This window comes from Salvelinus sp. IW2-2015, linkage group LG6.2, assembly GCF_002910315.2.
Source record: "Salvelinus sp. IW2-2015 linkage group LG6.2, ASM291031v2, whole genome shotgun sequence".
NCBI classification, from domain to species: Eukaryota; Metazoa; Chordata; class Actinopteri; order Salmoniformes; family Salmonidae; genus Salvelinus; species Salvelinus sp. IW2-2015.
In genome coordinates, this window is record NC_036846.1 from 16,380,413 (window position 1) to 16,405,983 (window position 25,571).

The 25,571-nt window shown below is 42.3% G+C and overlaps 1 protein-coding gene across 1 annotated transcript in view; it reads right to left on the reverse strand.

Annotated features, from left to right (window-relative positions):
• diaph2 (diaphanous-related formin 2) overlaps window positions 1-25,571 on the reverse strand; it is a 717,635-nt gene that overhangs the window by 657,332 nt on the left and 34,732 nt on the right. The window contains 1 exon segment of the mRNA XM_023990279.2: window positions 22,901-23,077. Coding sequence (XP_023846047.1) covers window positions 22,901-23,077 — 177 coding nt within the window.

Consider the following 25,571-nt stretch of genomic DNA (forward strand, 5'->3'; position numbering starts at 1 on the left):
TACACTACACAATACACTACTGTAAACTAACACTCTCACCTTACACTACCACTACTGTAACGCTTACACTACACTTTACCACTACTGTAAAACTAACAACTACACCCTACACTACCACTACGTAACGCTTACACTACACTACCACTACTGTAAAAACTAACACTACACCCTACACTACCACTACTGGGACACTAACACTACACCTTACAACTACCACTACTGTAACGCTACACTACACTACCACTACTGTAAAAACTAACCCTACCACCACACATACCACTACTGTAACGCTTACACTACACTACCACGTACTGTAGAAACTAACACTACACCCTACACTGTAACGCTAACTAACACTACCACTGACTGTAAAACTAACACTTACACTACCCACTTACTTAACGCTTACACTACACTTACCACTACTGTAAAACTAACACTACACCCTACACTACACTACTGTTACACTTAACACTACCACTACTGCTAAAAACTAACAATACAACCTCTACACTAACCACTACCACTACTGTAACGCTTACACTACACTACCACTACTGTAAAACTAACACTACACCCTACACTAACACTACTGTGACACTAACACTACCACTACTGTAAAACTAACACTACACCCTACACTACCACTACTGAACGCTTACACTACACTACCACTACTGTAAAACTAACACTACACCCTACACTACCACTACTGTAACGCTTACACTACACTACACACTACTGTAAAACTAACACAATACACCCTACACTACCACTACTGCTGACACTAAACCACTACCCACTACTGTAACACTACCACTACTGCTAAAACTAACACTACACCCTACACTACCACTACTGTAACGCTTACACTACACTACCACTACTGTTAAACTAACACTACCCACTACTGCTAACACTACCACTACTTGTAACACTAACACTACCACTACTGTAATGCTTACACGACACCACTAACTCTACACTACTGTAAGACTAACACTACACACTACCATTAACTGTAACCTAACACCACACTACCACTACTGTAACTCTTACACTACCACTACTGAACACTACTACACTCCCCGTAACAAACACTCACCATACCACTACCGTAAACACTAACACTACTGTAACACTAACAATAACACCTTACACTACCATTACTTGTATATGCTTTGACACCACCAACTAACACTACCCACTACCTTACCAGATATAACCTAACCGTACAGCTAAAACACCTACCGTAAGTAACACTACCGTACAGAACACGACCGTACTATAACACCACCACTAACCAGTGACGTGTCAACACCACCACTACCGTACTGTAACACCAACACTACCGTTACTGTAACACTACCACTAACCGTACTTGTAACACCACCACTACAGTACTGTAACACCAACACTACAGTACTGCGTTTACAACCACCACTACAGTACTGTAACACCACCACTACCAGTACTGTAACACCACCACTACAGTACTGTAACACCACCACGTACAGTACTGTAACAACCCACATACTGTCTGTAAACACCAACACTACAGTACTGTAACACCAAACTACAGTTACTGTAACACTACCACTACAGTACTGTAACCACCACCACTACAGTACGTAACAGCAAAACACTACTGTACTGTAACACAACACTACAGTACTGTAACACTACCACTACCAGTACTGTAAACACTACCACTACAAGTACTGTAACACCACCACTACCAGTACTGTAACACCACCACTTAACAGTACTGTAACACCACCACTACAGTACTGTAACACCACCACTCAGTTTACTGTAACACCACCCACTACAGTACTGTAACACCACCACTACAGTACTGTAAACACCACCACTACAGGACTTGTAACACTACCACTACAGTACTGTAACACTACCAACTTACAGTACTGTAACACCACCACTACAGTACTGTAACACCACCCACTACTTACTGTAACACCAACACTACAGTACTGTAACACCAACATACAGTACCTGTAACACTACCACCGTAACACACTGTAACACTACCACCGTAACACTTTACGTAACAACCACCACAGTACTGTAAACACCACCGTACTGTAACACTACCACTACATACTGTAACACTAACACTACCGGCTACTGTAACACTAAACACTACACCCTACACTACCACTACCGTAACACTAACACTACTGTACAATAACAATACACCCTACACTACCATTACTGTAATGCTTACACCACCACTACCACTACTGTAACACTACCACTACTGTAACATTACCACTACTGATAACACTACCACACTGTAACACTACACTACTGTAACACTTACACTACCGTAACACTACCACTACCGTAAACACTACCACAGTGTAACACTTCCACACTGGTAACACTACCACTACTGTAACACTACCACTACCGTAACACTACACCACTACCGTACACTTACACACTGAACACTACCACGTACCGTAACACTACCACTTACCGACACTTACCACTACCGTAACACTACCACACTGTAACACTACCACACTGTAACAACTACCACTACCGTAACACTACCACACTGTAACACTACCACACATGTAACATACCAGCTTACCGTAACACTACCATACGTAACACTACCACTACTGTAACACTACCACTACCGTAACACTACACTACTGTAACACTACCAACTACCGTAACACTACCACACTGTAACACTCCACACTGTAAACACTACCACACCGTAACACTACCACTACCGTAACACTACCACAGTAACACTACCACTACTGTAAACACTACCACATACTGTAACACTACAACACTACCACACTGTACACTACCACCACTGGTAACACAACCACTTACCGTAACACTCAACCACTACCCGTAACACTACCACTACCGTAACACTACCACACTGTAACACTACCACAACATACCACACTGTAACACTACCACTACCGTACTGTAACACTACCACTACCGACTGCTTAACACTACCACACTGTAACACTACCACTACCACTACCGTAACCACTACCACTACCGTAACACTACCACTACCGTAACACTACCACTACCGTGAACACTACCACACTGTAACACTACCCACACTGTAACACTACCACTACACGTAACACTACCACTACCGTAAACACTACCACTACCGTAACACTACCACTACCTGACACTACCACTACCGTAACACTACCACTACCGTAACACTACCACAACTGTAACAACTACCACTTACCGTACTGTAACACTACCACACTGTAACACTACCCACTACCACTACTGTAACACTACCACTACCGATAACACACCACACTGTAACACTACCACTACCGTACTGTAACACTACCACTACCGTACTGTAACACTACCACCACTGTACACTACCACTACCACTACTGTAACACTACCACTACCGTAAAACACTACCACACTGTAACACTACCACTACCGTAACACTACCACTACCGTAACACTACACTACCGTAACCACTACCACACTTAACACTGACCACTACCGTACTGTACACACTACCGTAATGGTAGTGGTACGTACGTGGTAGTGTTACGGTAGTGGTAGTGTTACGGTAGTGTGTAGTGTACAGTACGGTTAGTCGGTAGTGTTTACAGTGGTAGTGTAGTAGTGTTACGGTAGTGGTACTATCTAGGTGTTACGGTAAGTGAGTGTTCAGGTGTGGTAGTGTTAGTATGTAGTTACGTAGTGGTATGTGTTACAGTGTGGTAGTGTTACAGTACGGTAGTGGTAGTGTTACAGTACGTAGTGTGAGTGTTACAGTGTGGTAGTGTTACGTGACAGTTAGTGTTACAGTTAGTGTATGGTAGTGTTACAGTGTAGTGGTAGTGTTACAGTACGGTGAGTTGGTAGTGTTACAAGTGTGGTATCGTTACTCGACGGTATGTAGTGTACGTTAGTGGTAGTGTTACGGTAGTGGTAGTGTTACGGGTAGTGGTAGTTTACGGTAGTGGTAGTGTTACGGGTAGTAGTGTTACAGTTGTGTAGTGGTACAGTGTGGTAGTGTTACGGTAGTGGTAGTGTTACGTTAGTGTTAGTGTTACGGTATAGTGGTAGTGTTACGTAGTTGGTAGTAGTGTAGTGTTACAGTGTGGTAGTGTTACAGTACGGTAGTGGTAGTGTTACAGTACGGTAGGTAGTGTTACAGATGTGTAGTGTTGTGTAGTGTTACAGTCGTGTAGTGTTACGGTATGTTTAGTGTTACGGTAGTGGTAGTGTTTACCGTAGTGGTTGTGTTACAGTGTGGTAGTGTTACAGTGTGGTAGGTTGTAGTGTTACAGTAGTCGGTAGTTACAGTATGTAGTATGTTACAACTGTGGTTAGTGTTACAGGTAGTAGTGGTAGTGTTACGGTAGTGTAGTGTGTTACAATGTGGTAGTGTTACAGTGTGGTATGTTACGGTAAGTGGTAGTGTTACATTAGTGGTAGTGTTACGGTAGTGGGTAGTGTTACAGTATGGTAAGTGTTACGGTTAGTGGTAGTGTTACGGTAGTGTATTTACAGTGTCGGTAGTGTACAGTGTGGTAGTGTTACGGTAGTGGTAGTGTTACAGTGTGTGTGTTTACAGTGTGGTAGTGTACAGTAGTGGTAGTGTTACGGTAGTGGTAGTGTTACGGGTGTGGTATAGTGTTACAGTGTGGTAGTGTTACACGTAGTGGTAGTGTTACGGTAGTGTAGTGTTACAGTAGTGGTAGTGGTTACAGTGTGGAAGTGTATACACTGTGGTAGTGTACGGTAGTGTATGTTTACGGTAGTGGTAGTGTTACATAGTGGTAGTGTTACAGTGTGGTAGTGTTACAGTAGTGGTAATGTTACAGTAGTGGTAGTGTTACAGTAGTGGTAGTGTGGTGTAAGCATTACATTAATGGTAGTGTAGTGTATTGTGAGTTGTACAGTAGTGGTTAGATGTTACAGGTAGTGGTAGTGTAGGGTGTACGTGTTAAGTGTTACAGTAGCGGTAGTGTTTAGTGTTACAGTACTGAGTTGGTAGTGTTACAGTACGTGGTGTTACAGTACTGTGTGGTAGTGTTACAGTATGTTACGGTGGTAGTGTTACAGTAGTGTTACGGTGGTAGTGTTACAGTAACTGTAGTGTTGGTTTACAGTACTGTAGTGTTGGTTGTACAGTACAGTAGTGGTGTGTTACAGTACTGTATGGTGTGTTACAGTACCTGTAGTGGTTTAGTTGTTACAGTACTGTAGTGGGTAGTGTTACAGTACTGTAGTGTGCGTGTTACAGTACTGTAAGGTGGTGGGTTACAGTACTGTAGTGGTTGGTGTTACAGTACTGTAGTGGTGGTGTTACAGTACTGTAAGTGGTGGTGTTACAGTACTGATAGTTGTGGTGTTACCAGTACTGTAGTGGTGGTGTTACAGTACTTAGTGGTGTGGTTACAGTACTGTAGGTGGTAGTGTTTACATACTGTAGTGTTGGTGTTACAGTACAGTGTGGTTTTGCTGTACAGTACTGTAGTGGTGTGTGTACAGTACTGTAAGTTGTAGTGTTACAGTACTGTAGTGTTGGTGTTACAGACTGTATGTTGTGTTTACAGTACAGTAGTTGTTGGTGTTACAGTACTTAGTGGTGGGTGTTACAGTACTGTAGTGGTGTGTGTTAGCAGTACTGTTAGTGGTGGTGTTACCTAGGTACTGTAGTGGTGTGTGTAACAGTACTGTAGTGTTGGTGTTACAGTACTGTAGTGGTTGGTGTATCAGTACGGGAGTGGTAGTTTACAGTACAGGTAGTGTTTGGTGTTACATACGGTAGTTGGTGGTGTTACAGTACTGTAGTGTGTTCGGTGTTATAGTTTACGTAGTGTTACTGTACGGTAGTGTTACTGTACGCGTAGTGTTACTGTACGGTAGTGTACTGTAGGTAGTGGTAGTGTTAGTGTGTGTAAGCATTACAGTTTAATGGTAGTGTAAGGTGTATGTTAGTGTTACAGTTAGTGTTAGTGATTACGGTAGTGCGGTATGGGTGTAGTGTTTGTTACGGGAGTGTGTAGTGTTTACAGTATGGTGTAGTGTAAGAGTTACATAGTGGTAGTGTGGTGTTAGCGTTAAAGTAATGGTAGTGTGTAGTGTTAGTCTTACAGTAGTGTAGAGTGTAGTGTGTCGTGTAAGCATTACAGTTATGGTAGTGTTAGTGTTACAGTAGTGGTAGTGTTACAGTAGTGGGAGTAGTGTTAGTTTAACAGTAGTGGTAGGTGTAGTGTAAGCGTTACAGTAGTAGTGGTAGTGTAGGGGTGTAGTGTTAGTTTTTACAGTAGTGGTAGTGTTACAGTTAGTGGGTAGTGTTAGTGTCACAGTAGTGGTAGTGTAGGGTGTTAGTGTTAGTTTTACAGTATGGTAGTGTTAGTGTAAGGCGTTACAGGTAAGGGTAGTGTAGGGTGTAGTGGTTAGTTTTACAGTAGTGGTAGTGTAGTGTAGCGTTACAGTAGTGTAGGGTAGGGATTGTAGTGTTAGTTTTACAGTAGTGGTAGTGTTAGTGTCACAGATAGTGGTAGTGTAGGTGGTATTTAGTTTTACAGTAGTGTTAGTGTAGTGTAAGCGTTACAGTAGTGGTAGTTGTAGTGTAGGGTGTAGTGTTAGTTTTACAGTAGTTTGGTAGTGTTAGTGTAACAGTAGTGGGTAGTGTAGGGTGTAGTGTTAGTTTTACCAGTAGTGGTAGTGTAGTGTAAGCGTTACAGTAGTGGTAGTGTAGTGTTAGTTTTACAGTAGTGGGTAGTGTAGTGTAAGCGTTTACAGTGTAGGGTGTAGTGTTAGTTTACAGTAGTGGTAGTGTAGTGTAAGCGTTACAGTAGTGTAGTGTAGGGTGTAGTGTTAGTTTTACAGTAGTGGTAGTGTATGTAAGCGTTACAGTATGTAGTGTAAGGTGTAGTGTAGTGTCACAGTATGGTAGTGTAGGGTTGTAGTGTTAGTTTTACAGTAGTGGTAGTGTAGTGTAAGCGTGTACAGTAGTTGTAGTGTAGGGTGTAGTGTTATTTTACAGTAGTGGTTAGTGTAGTGTAAGCGTTACAGTAGTCGGTAGTGTTAAGGTGTAGTGTTAGTTTTACAGTAGTGGTAGTGTAGTGTAAGCGTTACAGTAGTGGTAGTGTAAGTGTAGTGTTAACAGTAGTGGATAGGGTATAGTTTTGTTGTTACGGTAGTTGTTTGGTTGTAGTGTCATATTATACCAGTGGCTGCTGGCTACCTGAGATCACATTAAGGCTGCTGTGGCTTCCACTCTGCCACAAGGAGTGTGTGTGTTGTGCAAGCGTCCTTGGGTTCTTTAGTCTTGATGTGCACAGCTTGGACCCCGGAGTCGGAGCCCCTGATTATAAATTCACAGCGGTAAATCCTCTGATGAAAATCTCCCATTGGAGGAAGCGTCTTTGGCGGAAGGAGGCGCTGTGGCAGGATTCTTAATGTGGACCTGGGCTGGGAAAACAGGAGCCGCCATGTGATACACGTGTGTTATTCCTCATTTAGCAGCGGCAAACCCCCTTCTTTATGAATCTGTACCCCTCCCCATCAGTCCATCGCTCCCATCTGACATGAACATTCAGGCACGTTTCATACCAGGGCGAACGAGGATGAGGTTGTGATTACCGGCGGGATGCCTCAGGGATGGACAAGCGGACAGAGAGACGTGTCACTTCTCTTCTCTAGGCCATGCCCTCCAGACCAACACGTCTGTCTTCTGTGTGAAATAATGTTATTGGAACACCACCGCTCGCCTGGTCCACCGCTGTGAATCACCTTACGTACAGACACACAGTCAGAGAGATGAGCAATAGGCAGCAGCATTGTACATAAACACGCTCCTTACATCTTGGCATAATGTTCCAAGATGCACCCCAAATGCACCCTGTCCACTCTCTTATTACTGCAGGGTGGATATCATAACCAAACCTGTCGCTATTGTGGAAGATCATTTCCTTGGCCTATTCTGTATACAGCGTCCATTATACATCATACTCCGGCCTAACTCTATTTTTTCCACGGTTAGTTGTCACTAGCGGTGGTCGTATCCACATTACCTTCCGTGCTTTGCCTGTTTATTTTTATTGCTTGTCTGTCATATTTCCGGGTTTCTCTAGAAGGAGAATACCTGGAACCGATGTGTATCTGTGAACTGCCATCAACATGCTCCACCTGTTCTTCTACTTTTCACTTTTATGAGCTCTGTATGATTCCTCTCTTCAGCCATGGCAGGAATAGATCCAAATGATGACCCTCGTCCCCCCCACCTAATGCCCACTGAAGTCGTAGAAGAGAGTGAGAGGACCGAGAGAATGAAAGTGACCATTGCAGATGCTGTGTGGATGAGGCTTGTTTTGAGCTTTATTGCCTGTGCCTCACTGCCAGGAGCAGCATTCTCCATAATAACAGCCTCTCTGTGATTCTCCATTGCAGTTACACTTTCCCTCTGCACTTTAAACCACAGAGGAGGAGAGACACAATGTACCCCTATACGCCATGAATCAAACTTGTGGGGCAGTGGAGAAAATGATACATTTGTCACAGCAAAGCAAAATCAAAACAATGCTTTCTCTCCTCCTCTCTCCTGTCCATATGCATTTCAATAGAAGACAGATATGACGGTACCACTATACATTATCCCTTGCAATCGGAGCCAATGGAAGCCCCAAGCTGCGTTCACAGGCAGCACATATCTCGCATCGCTCTTGATATTTTCTTTTATTATTCGTTAAAAACGTTTTTTTTTTTACCCCTTTTTTCTCGCCCAATTTCGTTGTATCCATTTGTGTAGTTTACATTTCTTGTCCCATTGCTGCAACTACTCCGTACAGACTCGGGAGAGGCGAAGTCGAGAGCCGTGCATCCTCCATACAACGCCCGCTTAACCCGGAAGCCAGCCGCACCAATGTGTCGGAGGAAACACCGTACACCTAGCGACCGTGTCAGCGGCGCTGGGGCTAAATGTGCGCCGGCACATGGCTCCCAGTCGCTGCCGGCTGCAACAGAGCCTGGACTCGAACCAGGATCTCTAGTGGCACTGCGATGCAGTGCCTTAGACCACTGTGCCACTCGAGAGCCCCGCTCTGTGATTTCAGACGTATCTGAGGCAGTCTCAAATCTCAAGTTGTTCGCACAGTATTCAGCCATGCAGAGTTGAGGCCCAGTCCGTTTCGGCTGAAAGAACACACGCAGATGTCTCCACTACCGCCAGATAGCTCCACACAGTCAAGTGTTTGGGTTGCCTGTATAAATGTTAATTTACCCGAGTCGGCAGCCAGGGATATCTTGGATTCTTCCACGCAGACCTGCGAGGATATTCATTATTAATGGATCATAAATCATTTTTGGGAGGCGGAACACAGAGAAGCTTTTCTCTTCCAGTTTGCCCAGATGAGTACTCCGCAGGCCACACTGTCTCCCCCCTCTGTCCCCTTCATCCCCCCTTTATTCTCCACTCTGCGTTTTGCCTTGTTTAATGATGCCAATTAACCGGCCAAATTAGCAGAGTTCAGAGATGAATTAAAAGCCTACCGTCCCGGCATTAGAAAATGTCCAATCTGGTAAAAGTTTCTACACCCCCCCCTGTACCTAGTGGGTCATGCTACCCTTATTCATAATAACCATGATGCTGTACATAGTGGGTCATGCTACCCTTAATGGTAATAACCATGATGCTGTACCTAGTGGGTCATGCTACCCTTAATGGTAATAACCATGATGCTGTACATAGTTGGCATGCTACCCTTAATGGTTAATACCATGATGCTGTACATAGTGGGTCATGCTACACCTTAATGGTAATAACCATGATGCTGTACCTAGTGGGTCATGATACCCTTAATGGTAATAACCATGATGCTGTACATAGTGGGTCATGATACCTTAATGGTAATAACCATTGATGCTGTACATAGTGGGTCATGCTACCCTTAATGGTAATAACCATGATGTGTACATAGTGGGTCATGCTACGCTTAATGGTAATAACCATGATGCTGACCTAGTGGGTCATGCTACCCTTAATGGTAATTAACCATGATGCTTTACCTAAGTGGGTCATGCTACCTTAATGGTAATAACCACGATGCTGTACCTAGGGATCATGCTACCTTAATGGTAATAACCACGATGCTGTACCTAGTGGGTCATGCTACCTCTAATGGTAATTAACCATGATGCTGTACATAGTGGGTCATGCTACCCTTAATGTATAAACCATGATGCTGTACCTAGTGGGTCATGCTACCCTTAATGGTAATCTAACACTACCACTACCGTACTGTAACACTACCACTACTGTTACACTAACACTACACCATACACTAACACTCCTCCAGTGGTTTCTTAACAGGCCGGGAGAAGATTATTTGTCCGCATCAACCAACCCTGTGCAGCTCTTCTTCCCAGAACCTTTTGATAACCAAGCAGCATTATGAGCGTATTCTAGCTTTGAGTGACATGCAGACAACATGCTGAAGGAAAAACCCATTTGGATTTGTCCTAGTATTTAAAGCACACCAGGGGGCTCGTTGGTCAGCACTAACACCCTAATTTGGAACTCATTTGAAAACAGCAGTGTATGCTATGTTATCGATCAATAAGAGCTGGGGCCACGAGGAGACACACAGACAACAACCAAATGCAAACACTCTGGATTGAGTATCTATGTATTGAGAATAAGATGATGCATTTGACTAGACTTAGCTACTCCAATTCAAGTTGTATTATCATTTCAACATAGGCTGCTGGTGGTACTTCAGCTGTAAACATGCTCTGCCATCTATAGATACGGGCAAGTTGGTGCTGGTGGCTTCAAAAGCACGTAAAGGTAATACAAGTCCTTTTACTTCAAATTCATTACTGTAATCTCGCTTTCAGTGAGGGTTCTCGGCGCAACACATTTTCAGCCGCCGTGAAACATGCCTTCCGTCACTGAGCAAATGGAAGCCTGAGTTTAATGTCACGGCATGGTGAGCACAAACACAGTAATTTAGAGGTGAGCTGAGTGACAGGCAGGGCATGAGGCGCGCTGAGGCAGGAAAGCACAGAGCGGCAAGAAAACACCAAGCGGCAAGAAAACACCAAGAAGCAAGAAAGCACAAAGCGGCTTGTGATGGAGGAGAGAAAAAAAGAAAAGAAAAAAGAAAAAAAATGGAGCATCTTTGGCTCCCGCAATAAAGACCATTGTATGATAAAAGGTACACAGACACACACACACACACACACACACACACACACACACACACAGAGAGACCTATGCAATGAAGCTTGGGTAATTTAGCCTTGCCCGCTTCAAAGAAATGGGCTGAAAGCTTTTTGTTAGATTTTCAATCTGGCAGTATACACAAAGAGCCAGCCAGGGCCAGTTTCTATGGAGTAAAAAGCAGGGATTGCAAAACAGGTTTGACCTCGGAGATTCAGATCAACTTTATTCAGATCAACTTTATTATTCCACCAGGGGGAAATTCATTTGGTCATGTGCTTAAAAAAAGACAGTATGCTATAGCTAGACATTTAAAGTGAAAGTGCAATATGCTGTATACTCGAGGGACCAACATACTATTTATTATACAGCCTAATGGCTGTTGGAATAAAAGAGTCCCTATATCTATCTGTTTTAATTTTCTTTTGAAGAAGTCTCTTTCCCCTTGCCCGGCTGCTACTGTGACTACATTTTGAGTGAAGGGGATGAGCAATGTCCTGTAAAATTCTTTCAAGTTTTAGGAGGAAGAGTTTTGTGTATAGGCTGGTGGCTGATTCTTGATCTATACCAATTTATCCTTTCCGCTGTCTTAATCAAGCGCTGAAGCTTGATTAGGCCTTGCACTCGCATGTTTCCAAACTCACATATCAGACCAAAGGACAGCACACTCTGCAGGACAGATTTATAGAACATATGTAAGATATGGCGGTCAACATTAAAATGGTTCAGTTTGCATTAAAAAAATATATTCTCTAGCAATTTATTTATCTTTGCAAAGGCAGTCATTGAATTTCAGTTAGTCTATTTCGATTCCCAGGTACTTACAGTTGAAGTCGGAAGTTAACATACACCTTAGCCAAATACATTTAAACTCAAGTTTTTCACAATTCCTGACATTTAATTCTAGTAAAAATTCCCTGTCTTAGGTCAGTTAGGATCACCACTTTATTTTAAGAATGTGAAATGTCAGAATAATAGTAGAGATTTATTTAAGTTTTAAATTCTTTCATCACATTCCCAGTGGGTCAGAAGTTTACATGCACTCAATTAGTATTTGGTAGCATTGCCTTTAAACTGTTTCACTTGGGTCAAACGTTTTGGGTAGCCTTTCACAAGCTTCCCACAATAAGTTGGGTCAATTTTGGCCCATTCCTCCTGACAGAGCTGGTGTAACTGAGTCAGGTTTGTAGGCCTCCTTGCTCGCACAAGCCTTTTCAGTTCTGCTCACACATTTCATATGGGATTGAGGTCAGGGCTATGTGATGGCCACTCCAATACCTTGACTTTGTTGTCCTTAAGCCATTTTGCCACAACTTTGGAAGTATGCTTGGGGTCATTGTCCATTTGGAAGACCAATTTGCCACCAAGCTTTAACTTCCTGACTGATGTCTTGAGATGTTGCTTCAATATATCCACATCATTTTCCCACCTCACGATGCCATCTATGTTGTGAAGTGCACCAGTCCCTCCTGATGCAAAGCACCCCCACAACATTATGATGCCACCCCCGTGCTTCACGGCTGGGATGGTGTTATTCGGCTTGCAAGCCTCCCCATTTTTCCTCCAAACATAATGATGGCAAAAGTTATATTTTTGTTTCATCAGACCAGAGGACATTTCTCAAAAAAGTAAGATCTTTGTCCCCATGTGCAGTTGCAAACCGTAGTCTGGCTTTTTTATGGCGGTTTTGGAGCAGTGGCTTCTTCCTTGCTGAGCAGCCTTTCAGGTTATGTCGCTATAGGACTCATTTTACTGTAGATATAGATACTTTTGTACCTGTTTCCTTTAGCATCTTCACAAGGGCATTTGCTGTTGTTCTGGGATTGATTTGCACTTTTCGCACCAAAGTACGTTAATCTCTAGGACACAGAACGCGTCTCCTTCCTGAGCGGTATGACGGCTGCGTGATCCCATGGTGTTTATACTTGCGTACTATTGTTTGTACAGATGAACGTGGTACCTTCAGGCGTTTGGAAATTGCTCCCAAGGATGAACCAGACTTGTGGATGTCTACAAAAAAAATGTTGAGGTCTTGGCTGATTTCTTTTGATTTTCCCATGATGTCAAGCAAAGAGGGACTGAGTTTGAAGGTAGGCATTGAAATACATCCACAGGTACACCTCCAATTGACTCAAATTATGTCAATTAGCCTATCAGAAGCTTCTAAAGCCATGACATCATTTTCCTGGAATTTTCTGTTTAAAGGCACAGTCAACTTAGTGTATGTAAACTTCTGACCCACTGGAATTGTGATACAGTGAATTACAAGTTAAATAATCTGTCTGTAAACAATTGTTAGAAAAATGACTTGTGTCATGCACAAAGTAGATGTCCTAACCGACTTGCCAAAACTATAGTTTGTTAACAAGAAATTTGTGGAGTGGTTGAATATTGAGTTCTAATGACTCCATCCTAAGTGTATGTAAACTTCCGACTTCAACTGTATGTAAACTTCCGACTTCAACTGTATATGTGGTCACTCTATGGACTGAATCCCCATTGAGCTTTGGCGGGGGTAGTTTTGTTCCTTCTGAAATCAATTTCCATCTCTTTTGTTTTCTTAACGGTTACTTCAAGAAAGTTTTCTGCACACCACTGGACGAATTTTGACGCTTCTCTGCCAAATCCTTGAAGAGAGGCTTGGTCTGGCTGGAGGAAACCCACAACAGCGGTGTGATCTTCATATTTAAAAACTTGTGGGCTGAGTCAGAGGCTTGACAATCATTTGGGTACAGTGTGTACAGTATCGGTGAAAGTACACTACCTTCAGGGGCTACCGTACTCACCGTTCTAGACGTAGAGATGGCGGAGTTAAACTTCACTTGTTGAGTACGGTTCACAAGGAAACTATTAATCCACTTGATCGGTAAAGAGTTGACACCTAAATTCCCCAGTTTATCAACCAGTAAGCGGGGTTGGATGGTGTTAAACGCGCTACTGTTGTCAATGAATACAATACAACAAGATGGGTACGAGTTTAACTTAACATGTAACATTCAAAAAAGTCCGTCATCAACAAGGTGCAGGGTGAGCACTTACAGTATGGTACAGTATACCCATACTGAAAAGCTTCCAAAGTTTTCATCCATAAGTCATTCAATTTACATAACCTATGGATTATTAAAGGTCCAAGGAAGCTATTCCCTCAAGCAAGGCTAGTCAGACTACCTTGTACTTGGGGTAAATGTATACTGAACAAAAATATAAACGCAACATGTGAAGTGTTGGTCACATGTTTCATGAGCTGATATAAAAGATCCCAGAAATGTTTGATACGCACAAAAAGCTTATTTCACTCAAATGTTGTTTACATACCTGTTATTGAGCATGTTCTAGCCTGATCAACTCTATCCGAAGATATGTCACGCTGCATGAGGCAAATGGTGGTCATACCAGATACGGACTGGTTTTCTGATCTACTCCCCTACCTTTGTTTTAAATGTATCTGTGATTGGCCTCCCGGGTGGCGCAGTGGTCTAGGGCACTGCATCGCAGTGCTAGCTGCGCCACCAGAGTCTCTGGGTTTGCGCCCAGGCTCTGTCACAGCCGGCCGCGACCGGGAGGTCCGTGGGGCGACGCATAATTGGGCTAGCGTCGTCCGGGTTAGGGAGGGTTTGGCCGGTAGGGATATCCTTGTCTCATCGCGCTCCAGCGACTCCTGTGGCGGGCCGGGCGCAGTGCGCGCTAACCAAGGGAGCCAGGTGTTTCCTCCGAAACATTGGTGCGGCTGGCTTCCGGGTTGGAGGCGCGCTGTGTTAAGAAGCAGTGCGGCTTGGTTGGGTTGTGCTTCGGAGGACGCGTGGCTTTCGACCTTCGTCTCTCCCGAGCCCGTACGGGAGTTGTAGCGATGAGACAAGATAGTAATTACTAGCGATTGGATACCACGAAAATTGGGGAGAAAAGGGGATAAAATGTAAATAAAAAAAATAAAAATAAAAATGTATCTGTGATTAACAGTAAATTAGAGCCTGATGAATTTAAAATTGACTGATTTCCTTTTATGAACTTTAACATCCTTGAAATGTTGCATGTTGCATTTGTTCAGTGTAGTACATGCTCCTACTTAGTACGTGGGGTTAATGTAGCATATGCTCCAATGACAAAATGACTAATCCCTGTGATGATCAAATGCTTCACAGTATAAATCAAACAAACAACCGTAAAACTGATGGGAATGTCAAGCATCCTTTTTCCACTCCTTTCATTAAGTCAAGTAGAACCCCACAAGGGGATCATGTTGAGCTTTACCCAGCGAGTCCCATGGGAAAGCTCGTTGATCAACATGTCCTCTCCTACTAAAGCCATGTGGGGGGGTATGAGGGTTTTAATATAAAAAATTTAATAAATAAAGCAATGTCCCTCCTTGGATGTATGTGGGAACACAGCTACCCTTGTTTACATTTAAATATGGACTCACACCATGTAAGGATAGGACACCATGTACATGTCATGTCTTAGTACAATTAATTACATCTAACTGCACAGTGACTAGAAGCTAACATTCTTTTGAATTCAGATATTGTTTTATAATGTAGGCTTCCTTCTCTGCAGTTAATATGTTTAGTGGAATAATCTTCTATCCTCAATGATGGAGATTCACAGCCTGCTGGGCTGGCTGGCTAGCTACAGGCATACATACCTCAACTTCTTCTTGCTTGGATATAAACTGCTACTAACACTCAATGGAGACGCACAACAACAGGTTTAACTGATACAAATTCAGTTTATTACCACACTTGGGTAGAAAGGCACACTCTAGCTCATAACACAACAGGAGGAGTTGGTTAAAGCCATGAGCGTTACCCTATAAATACCTGTCTGATATCTGGTGATATTCAGTCGAAAAAGGTGTATCTTCACTGGTAACAGGAAGTAGTAACACAGTAATTACAGTAACCAAACGCACTGTATCACCCTCACTACAGAATTGTATGGTTGTCTCATAGTTATATAGAGTAACTATAAGAAATAGGGTAACTTAAAGTATCAATCAGCAGTATTAACAATTAAAAAGCATACTCCCCTCCCGTTTCTGTAAAAAGCTGAGGGATGGAGCTGGAGAAATATAACCACTCTTAAATTCATAGACAGAGCTATGAATGCAAGGATTGACCATACATAGTTTTAACCACATTTAAAGGATATACAGTCAGTGTTTGTTTACCTTGACTTTGTTTACAAACATTGAAGTAAAACAAGCTTATTTGTTGGGTTCTGACGGTGTACGACAGTTCAACTAAGCACTGTCAAACATATGGTAGGTCAGACATAACAAATAGTGGTCAGTTATACAGCGGGTGGGTCTAATCTTGAATGCTGATTGGTTAAAACCGCATTCCAGCTGGTGTCTACTCTACAAGTTACCACCGGCTAAATCTGATTTAAAATACCCATTTACTCTGTTCCACTTGACTGAGCAAAGCACTATCTCATCAGCTCCGCAAAGGACACGTATAAACATCATCTTCACTATAAAAAATAATCTAGACATTATCTAAAAAAAATTTAACTAACATTTAGTTTTCAACAGCGGAGATTTGTATAAACCTTGCGGTCTGGTCTCTCTGACATGTGCAACTTTGTTTCAATATTCAAATTCAATCTCCAGCTGTCACATAGTAATGAACGTGTCGGGAGTCGGGATGAGACAAACAAGTATGCAGTTTTTCACAGCTAGTCAAAATCATGAATCAGCATAATTTTTATGGATATATACAAAGGCCTATCAACTATCAGGGGAAATCCCTATCATTAGCTCATTATTATGGATGTATCTAGGGTTGCGCATTTTGGGGGAATATTCAGGAGGTGGAAACCTTCCGTCGGAATTAACGGGAATATATGGGAATTAACGGGAATATATGCAAATTAATATTAATACCATTTAAAATGTTTTTTTTTTGCATTGGATATATTTACCATATCGAGACATAAACATACACCTTTAACCTTATCATAAGTAGACAATTGCAAATGATTAAATCCTTCCAATAGAATTACATTTCAAAAAATCATTACGAATTGAACTTTAATTAAATGAGTTGACTCTTCACATGGGATGATTTCATTGAACAACAAAAGGGAATATTGAATGATCCCCAATGATCGATCGCATCTCCCAAAAATGTTTTCAACATCTGTAAAATGATAGTCTAGAAACTAAAGCTTTGGTTGTCTTCCTCTCAGGCTTCCATTTCTTCTCCCTGGACCTCCTCTTGAACATCAGACTGAGGCCTCATCTTCACTGTCACTTCCCAATCTTGTTGAGGATGGCTCGTTGTCAGGTTCAAAAAGCCTAAAGTTTGCCCAGATGGCCACCATTTTTCTACCCTTGTATTGGTCAGCCAGCCTGTTGCGTGGTTTGGTGTGTGTGTTCCCAAACAAGGACCAGTTGCGCTCTGAGGCGGCTGATGTTGGTGAGATTTGGAGGATGATGGAGGCAACAGGGGAAAGAGCCTCAGATCCACAAAGTCCCTTCCACCAGGTGGCTGATGAGATATGTTGGCAGGACTGCCATATTGCATCTCCATCCCAAAGCCCTTGCTTGGAAATGTACCTCGCCAGACTGCCAAGAACCTTGCCCTCATCCAGGCCAAGGTGGGGAGAGACAGTAATGATGACACAACAGGCCTTGTTGATCTCGGCACCAGACAGGATGCTCTTGCCAGCATACTTGGGTCCAACATGTACGCTGCGGCGTGTATGTGCTTCAGGCAGAAGTCTTCACGCTTTTGATATATTTCAGAACTGCAGTTTCTTCTGCTTGGAGCAAAAGTGAAGTGGGCAGGGAAGTACGGATTTATTCTCTTACATCTGCAAGCAGACTCTGAACATAAGACAGGATGGCATTGTCTCCCTCAACACCGTGCAACGACTACTGTTATAGGTTTCAGGAGATTCAGGCTGCTTACCACTCTCTCCCAAAATGCAGTGGCTTGCGAATGTATTCACCCCCTTGGCATTTTTCCTATTTTGTTGCCTTACAACCTGTAATTTAAATAGATTTTTGGGGGCGTTTTGTCATTTGACTTGCACAACATGCCTACCACTTTGAAGATGCAAAATATTTTTTCTTGTTGAAAAGAAATAAGACAGAAAAACAGAACTTGAGCGTGCATATCTATTCACCCCCTTAAAGTCAATACTTTGTACAGCCACCTTTTGCAGCAATTACAGCTGCAAGTATCTTGGGATATGTCTCTATAAGCTTGGCACATCTACCCACTGAGATTTTTGCCCATTCTTCAAGGCAAAACTGCTCCAGCTCCTTCAAGTTGGATGGGTTCCACTGGTGTACAGCAATCTTTAAGTCATACCACAGATTCTCAATTGGATTGAGGTCTGGGCGTTGACTAGGTCATTCCAAGACATTTAAAATGTTTCCCTTAAACCACCCGAGTGTTGCTTTAGCAGGATGCTTAGGGTCATTGTCCTGCTGGAAGATGAACCTCCATCCCAGTCTCAAATCTCTTGAAAACTGAAACAGGTTTCCCTCAAGAATTTATGTATTTAGCGCCATCCATCATTCCTTAAATTCTGACCAGTTTCCCAGTCTCTAGCGACGAAAAACATCTCCACAGCATGATGCTGCCACCACCATGCTTCACTGTGGGGATGGGTTCTCGGGGTGATGAGAGGTGTTGGGTTTGCGTTTTCCTTGATGGTCAAAAAGATCAATTTTAGTCTCATCTAACCCGAATACCTTCTACTGTATGTTTGGGGAGTCTCCCACATGCATTTTGGCGAACACAAAACGTTTTTTTATGGCCACTCTTCCGTAAAGCCCAGCTCTGTGGAGTGTACGTCTTAATGTGGTCCTATGGACATATACTCCAATCTCCGCAGTGGAGCTTTGCAGCTCATTCAGGGTCATCTTTGGTCTCTTTGTTGCCTCTCTGATTAATGCCCTCCTTGTCTGGTCCGTGAGTTTTGGTGGGCGGCCCTCTCTTGGCAGGTTTGTTGTGGTACCATGTTTTTTACTTTTTTTAATAATGGATTTAAATGGTGCTCTGTAGGATGTTCAAAGTTTTGGATCTTTTTTTATAACCCAACCCTGATCTGTACTTCTCTACAACTTTGTACCTGACCTGTTTGGAGAGCTCCTTGGTCTTTATGGTGCTGCTTGCTTTGTGGTTCCCCTTGCTTAGAGGTGTTGCAGACTCTGGGGCCTTTCAGAACAGGTGTATATATACTGAGATCATGTGGCAGATCATGTGACATAAAGTCCACGTGTGCGCAATCGAACTAATTTTGTGACTTCTGAAGGTAATTGGTTGCACCAGATGTTATTTAGGGGCTTCAAAGCAAAGGGGGTGTATACGCACCACTTATCCGTTTTTTTATTTTGTAGAATTTTTTGAAACAAGTAATTTTTTCCATTTCACTTAACCAATTTGGACTATTTTGTGTATGTCCATTACATGAAATCCAAATAAAAATCCATTTAAATTACAGTTTGTAATGCAACCAAAAGGGAAAATGCCAAGAGGGTGAAAACGTTTGCAAGGCAATGTACGTCATCCAGGAGGATCCTCTTGATGGGGCTGTCCATATCGGCCGACTGTGATATGGCCATTTCTTGGACAGACTCCTTCCCCTCCAGGAGACATGATGACAACACCACCCCAACGGGTGTTGCTGGGCAGCTTCAATCTGGTGCGCTTCTTCTTCTCACTTTGCCTGGTGAGGTAGATTGCTGCTATAACTTGATGACCTTTCACATACCTAACCATTTCCTTGGCTCTCTTGTAGAGTGTATCCAGGACTCCTCCACTTTAGCCCAAGCAGCCGGCATGTTCGCAGCATTGTCTTTCACCAGTGCAAATACCTTCTGTGGTCCAAGGTCATTGATGACTGCATTCAGCTCAGCTCATGTAGAGACCGGTATGTCTGTGTCTGGGTGGAGATGTAGTTAATTATTCCTTGCCCACGAACATTCGACCACCCATCAAAGATGATTGCAATACAGTCTGCTTTCTCTATGATTTGCTTGACCTTCACTTGAACTCTGTTGAACTCTGCATCCAGCAAATGAGTAGATWAAMCATGTCTGGTTGGAGGGGTGCATGCTGGGCGAAGAACATTCAGAAATCTCTTCCAATACACATTGCCTATGAGGATTAGAGGTGAACCAGTTGCATTCACAGCTCGAGCAAGACATTCATCAGCATTTCTCTGACTACTTCCTCCATTGAGTCAAAAAAACATCTGATTCCAGGAGGACCATGAGCTGTTGCTGTCTGATTCATAATTTTCACCTCGAATAGAAGTAGAGGGACTTTGTCAGAGGTTGCTTGCTGTGAGCGCTAAGGGAACTTTATGCACTTGGCCAGATGATCCTGCATCTTTGTTGCATTCTTCACATATGATTTGGGACAGTATTTGCAAATGTACACAGCTTTTCCTTCTACATTAGCTGCAGTGAAATGTCTCCACACATCAGATAGTGTCCTGTAAAGATGAGAAAATATGAGTTTAAAAAAATATATATATACAATTCCATGTACAGATAAATAGTTAAGCAGTTAGATTAAACAACTCCTCTGTAAGAGAAATGAAACGTATGGAAACAGGTGAATTAACAGTTCTCCGTTAGCAGGCACAAGCAAGCTAAAACCCACATGGTAGCAAAAACTAACTAGCAGAAATTGTTAAGTTAGAAATTATTTAAACACACTTTGCTGTAGGCTACTATTTACTAGTTAACAAAAAAATGATGTATGTCATAAAATATATTCACCCCACCCAGTATTGAAATCAAAACTTACCAGAAAGCATGTAGTCCTTGGCTCAAACAGTGTAGTAGTGTAGGCTCAAAAGCATCTCAATGTGCAAGATCTTGATTATCAGCTGTACATGTGATGGAAGAGTGCACTGCACATGTGATGGAAGAATGCACTGCGCATGCAGAGGGCTGCAATTCCATTGAATTGGGTATAGTTTAACCAAAATATGCCACAAGACCTAGAATTGCCTTGTGTATCCCATAAAAAAGTTTCACTGATAAGCTAACTTTTTTGATGAATTTAAGCAAAATTCCCCAAATTCCCAGGCTTAACCTTCCATGGAAAATGTAAGGAAAATTTCCAGAAATTTGCCGGCAAGTTTCCAACCCTTTATGTATCTAAATAAATGTCACTAAAAACAGCTTAAATGTAGTTGGCTAGCTAGCTAGCAAGCAAGATAAGTTGCCAGCCAATATGGCAATGGAACATTTAGAACGAAAAACTGAGTCACATCCATAGTTACAAACAATAAGACTGAACGACTGGGTCACGTCTCTGGCAATCGAAACGATAGAACTAATGACTAGCCGGCTTGGGTAGCAGCCCTAGATTTGTGTCGGAACTATATCTTATGGAAGGATGAAATAGTATGAAAAAGTTCATAAAAATAAGGTTTTTAATGAACATTTGTCAATCATTATTTGAATATGTTTGTAACCCGTTGTATGAAAGTGATAATGCCCTCGAAGCCGGTGTTTGGCTTCACCGGCTTCGAGGGAATTATCACTTAAATATAACAACCAATTTACTCAAAGATAAAATAAAGCTCCATTGTTCTACAGGCAGTTTTGGCCATTTTGCTCTGATGTAGCTCTGTAACACTCTGGAGCTCTTTGGAGCTTTCAAACCGCCGCTTTACCCATGTGTGTAGCGTGGTGTAGCGTTTGGCCGGAGCAAGGAGCAAGGAGGTTAGGCAGGCAAGCTCTCTGTGGCGCTGATGGAGCTCTCCGTAGCTCTGACGGCGCTCTCTGTAGCTTTGATGGCGCTCTCTGTAGCTCTATGTAGCTCTGATGGCGCTCTCTGTAGCTCTGATGGAGCTCTCTGTAGCTCTGATGGAGCTCTCTGTAGCTCTGATGGANATGGAACTCTCTGTAGCTCTGATGGAACTCTCTGTAGCTCTGATGGAACTCTCTGTAGCTCTGATGGAACTCTCTGTAGCTCTGATGGAACTCTCCGTTTGAATGAGGGCTGATTCAAGTGAACTTGAGTTACAGAGTTAATTGAGAACTCACGACAGTGTTACACTGATAAGCTCCCTCCTGTCTCTCTTTGTGATCAATGTGCTCTCTATGCTAAGCGTCAGTGTGAATTCGGAGCTGTGACTCAACTCTGTGCAGTGAACCAGGTAAGTACTGTTCTATAGAGACTTAGACTGAGCACAGAGCTCCTGCCTGCAGCTTACAAGAAAGAGAAGTGTGGTGCATAGTTTGAGACACAAAAGCACCCACATTGACATGTGAATATATAGAATAGAAACCTGCTACATTTCCTTGGCAAGAGTTGGTTTAATGTGCCACAGCAAGCTGTCAACACATAACATCTAATTGTATCATTACTATGACAACCAGTGGAAATCAGAGATCCACTTAAAGATCAGAGACTCTGGTGAACAGTAAAATAACAATGTGATTGGTAGCTAGTACTAAAAAGGCCCCATAGGGAGTTGAAGACGTAGAAGCAGTAACCATGTCCATTCTACCCATTAAGTCTTTATGGTTCAAGACAGTAGTGGTGGAAGGTGGACCGGGAGCAACAGTTATCCTTTACTACATATCCACACAGGGACTCTGTACATTAACTCTTATAGGAGAGCACTGTGGATAGTGGTGGCTATAGGTGGCTATATAAACATTCGGTTCAAAAGGAAATATACAGTATCAGACTTACCATCATCTTCTCAAAGAGGTCGTTGATCTCCTTCTCGGAGAGGTTCATGGAGCGGTCGTCGAAGAGGGGCTGGGGCAGGGGCATCTCTACCTGAGTGGACAGGGGGTCTGTGGAGTGCTGAATCAGGGGCTTGTCCTTTTTATTCCCAGTCTTCCGAAAACTGGTGATCCGGTCACGCTGAAGGGGAAAGAATGTGGCGTTACCAAAGTGCGTACGGTAAGCGTTATGACAGAGTATTTCCCTAGGCGTTAGGCTTTCTGAATGCTTACATACTGACATATAGGCTTTATNTATTTCCCTAGGCGTTAGGCTTTCTGAATGCTTACATACTGACATATAGGCTTTATTTGGGAGTATTTCCCTAGGCGTTAGGCTTTCTGAATGCTAACATACTGTAAGGTTGTGTAATGCTGTCATATGCCTTCCCTGACATGTCTTTCCATCTCCTTCCCAACCTTTAAACGAGTATCAGCTGGGCTCAAATCCAGGTTGGGGTGGTACCACAGGACGGCTAAAGTAAAGTGTTTGCCTATGACAAGGGACAGACCTAGTGTTCGTTCATTATGTTTTATCATTCATCTTTTCTGTTAGATTAAATTATGCGCGTGAAAAATGGCTAACATTGCTTGCTCTATTTCTTTCAAACTGGCCTTGATTTATTCATCTGTACAGTTCATGTGTATCTGAATGAAAATAGTACATAATAAAACAGTGCACTGTAAACTACAGTGAGAGTCATAGATTTGACTCACCTTCACACTTACTATTAACCCTGTAGGTTATGTTTGTTCAATATCACAGACTGTTAGGAGAGTCTGTAGAACTTCAGTACAGAGGAACATACCTACATTAGAAAGATACTCTCTCCTCACTGTATTCAGCTATTCTAGCTACACCGATGAATACAGAAGAAATGTAGGTCTAATGTACATACCTTTACCTGATCTGTACATAATTTAATTTGCCTTGTGCAGTGTAACAAATGGAATAGTGCCAAAAGTGCGAACTGCAATCAAGAGCATCTCATATGTATTCAGGTCTGATGACGGAAGACAGAACAAGATCAAACGAGATGCTGCCAGCAGCACACACCTTTGTTACAGAGTCAGAAGAGGGTAAGTCCACGCACCAGTCGCTGTTAGTCAGTCGTCATTAGTATTAGCTATATGGGTTTAGGGGTTATGCTTGTGCGGAATGGATGAGTGCACATACATATGAAATAGAATAAGACAAATAAAAACGAAAGGAAATTAAATCAATGACGTCACACCTGAATCTACACTGAAATCGTTGTGGAAGGACCAGGGCAAGTCAAACCAATGATGGTGAACATGATTGGAGAACCTTCATGTAATACAGCACCAGTGTTTGACACAAAGAGAGTGCACTTGTTCTTTGTTAATAAATTATTAGGAGGAATAACGTGTAACAAATAAAAAAATGTAATCCTAACCGATTCAGAATACTGTTGGGTTCATTCCTGTAATATTTGACTGATTAGACTTTCAAAAAATAAAAAAATATATTTAAAAAATAGATCTAAACTTTTTTCATATTAAAGGACGTTATTGTTTGGGTACATAACATAACCATCATATACTGTAAAGACAAGCATACAGGAACCCAACTTGGTTAACAGAAGGCACCGTGTAACACTGGTTTCCTTGATCAATCCACAGATGTCAGTTCATCTTCCTGTGCTGCCATGACACAAAGACGATGATGCAAAACCAAATACACACGGAAATGAAAACAGGACGCCTTACCATGTCGTCAGCCAATGTTCTTATGTGTACGTTCTGTTGAAGGGAAGGCACAATGTGAACAATAAGATCCATTTGAAAATAATGTGTGTGAGAATATCCTAAACAACCAATACACAGTGACAGATGGACACACACGAACAGCCACACCTATGAATGACACCAAGCAGTAAGCCCCGTTTGGATCGTGCATGTCCATTAATCGTTGCTGTAATATACAGTAATAGTGTATGTGTTGAAGTGGAGGTAAGTATTGTCCAACTAACCTAGTCGATATTAGAGGTCGATTTCAAGTTTTCATAACAATCGTAAATCGGTATTTTTGGACAACGATTTGGCCAATTCTTTTAATATTTTTTTTTACACCTTTATTTATCCTTTATTTAACTAGGCAAGTCAGTTAAGAACACATTCTTATTTTCAATGACAGCTAAGGAACGGTGGGTTAACTGCCTTGTTCAGGGGCAGAATGACAGACTTTTACCTTGTCAGCTTGGGGATTCAATCTTGCAACCTTACAGTTAACTAGTCCAACGCTCTAACCACCTGATTACATTGCACTCCACGAGGAGACTAGCATTAAACTTATCTTATAAAAAACAATCAATCATAATCACTAGTTAACTACACATGGTTGATGATATTACTAGTTTATCTAGCGTGTCCTGCGTTGCATATAATCGATGCGGTGCGTATTCGCGAAAAAGGACTGACTTGCTCCAATGTATACCTAACCATAAACATCAATGCCTTTCTTAAAATCAATACACAAGTACAGTGGGGAGAACAAGTATTTGATACACTGCCGATTTTGCAGGTTTTCCTACTTACAAAGCATGTAGAGGTCTGTAATTTTTATCATAGGTACACTTCAACTGTGAGAGACGGAATCTAAAACAAAAATCCAG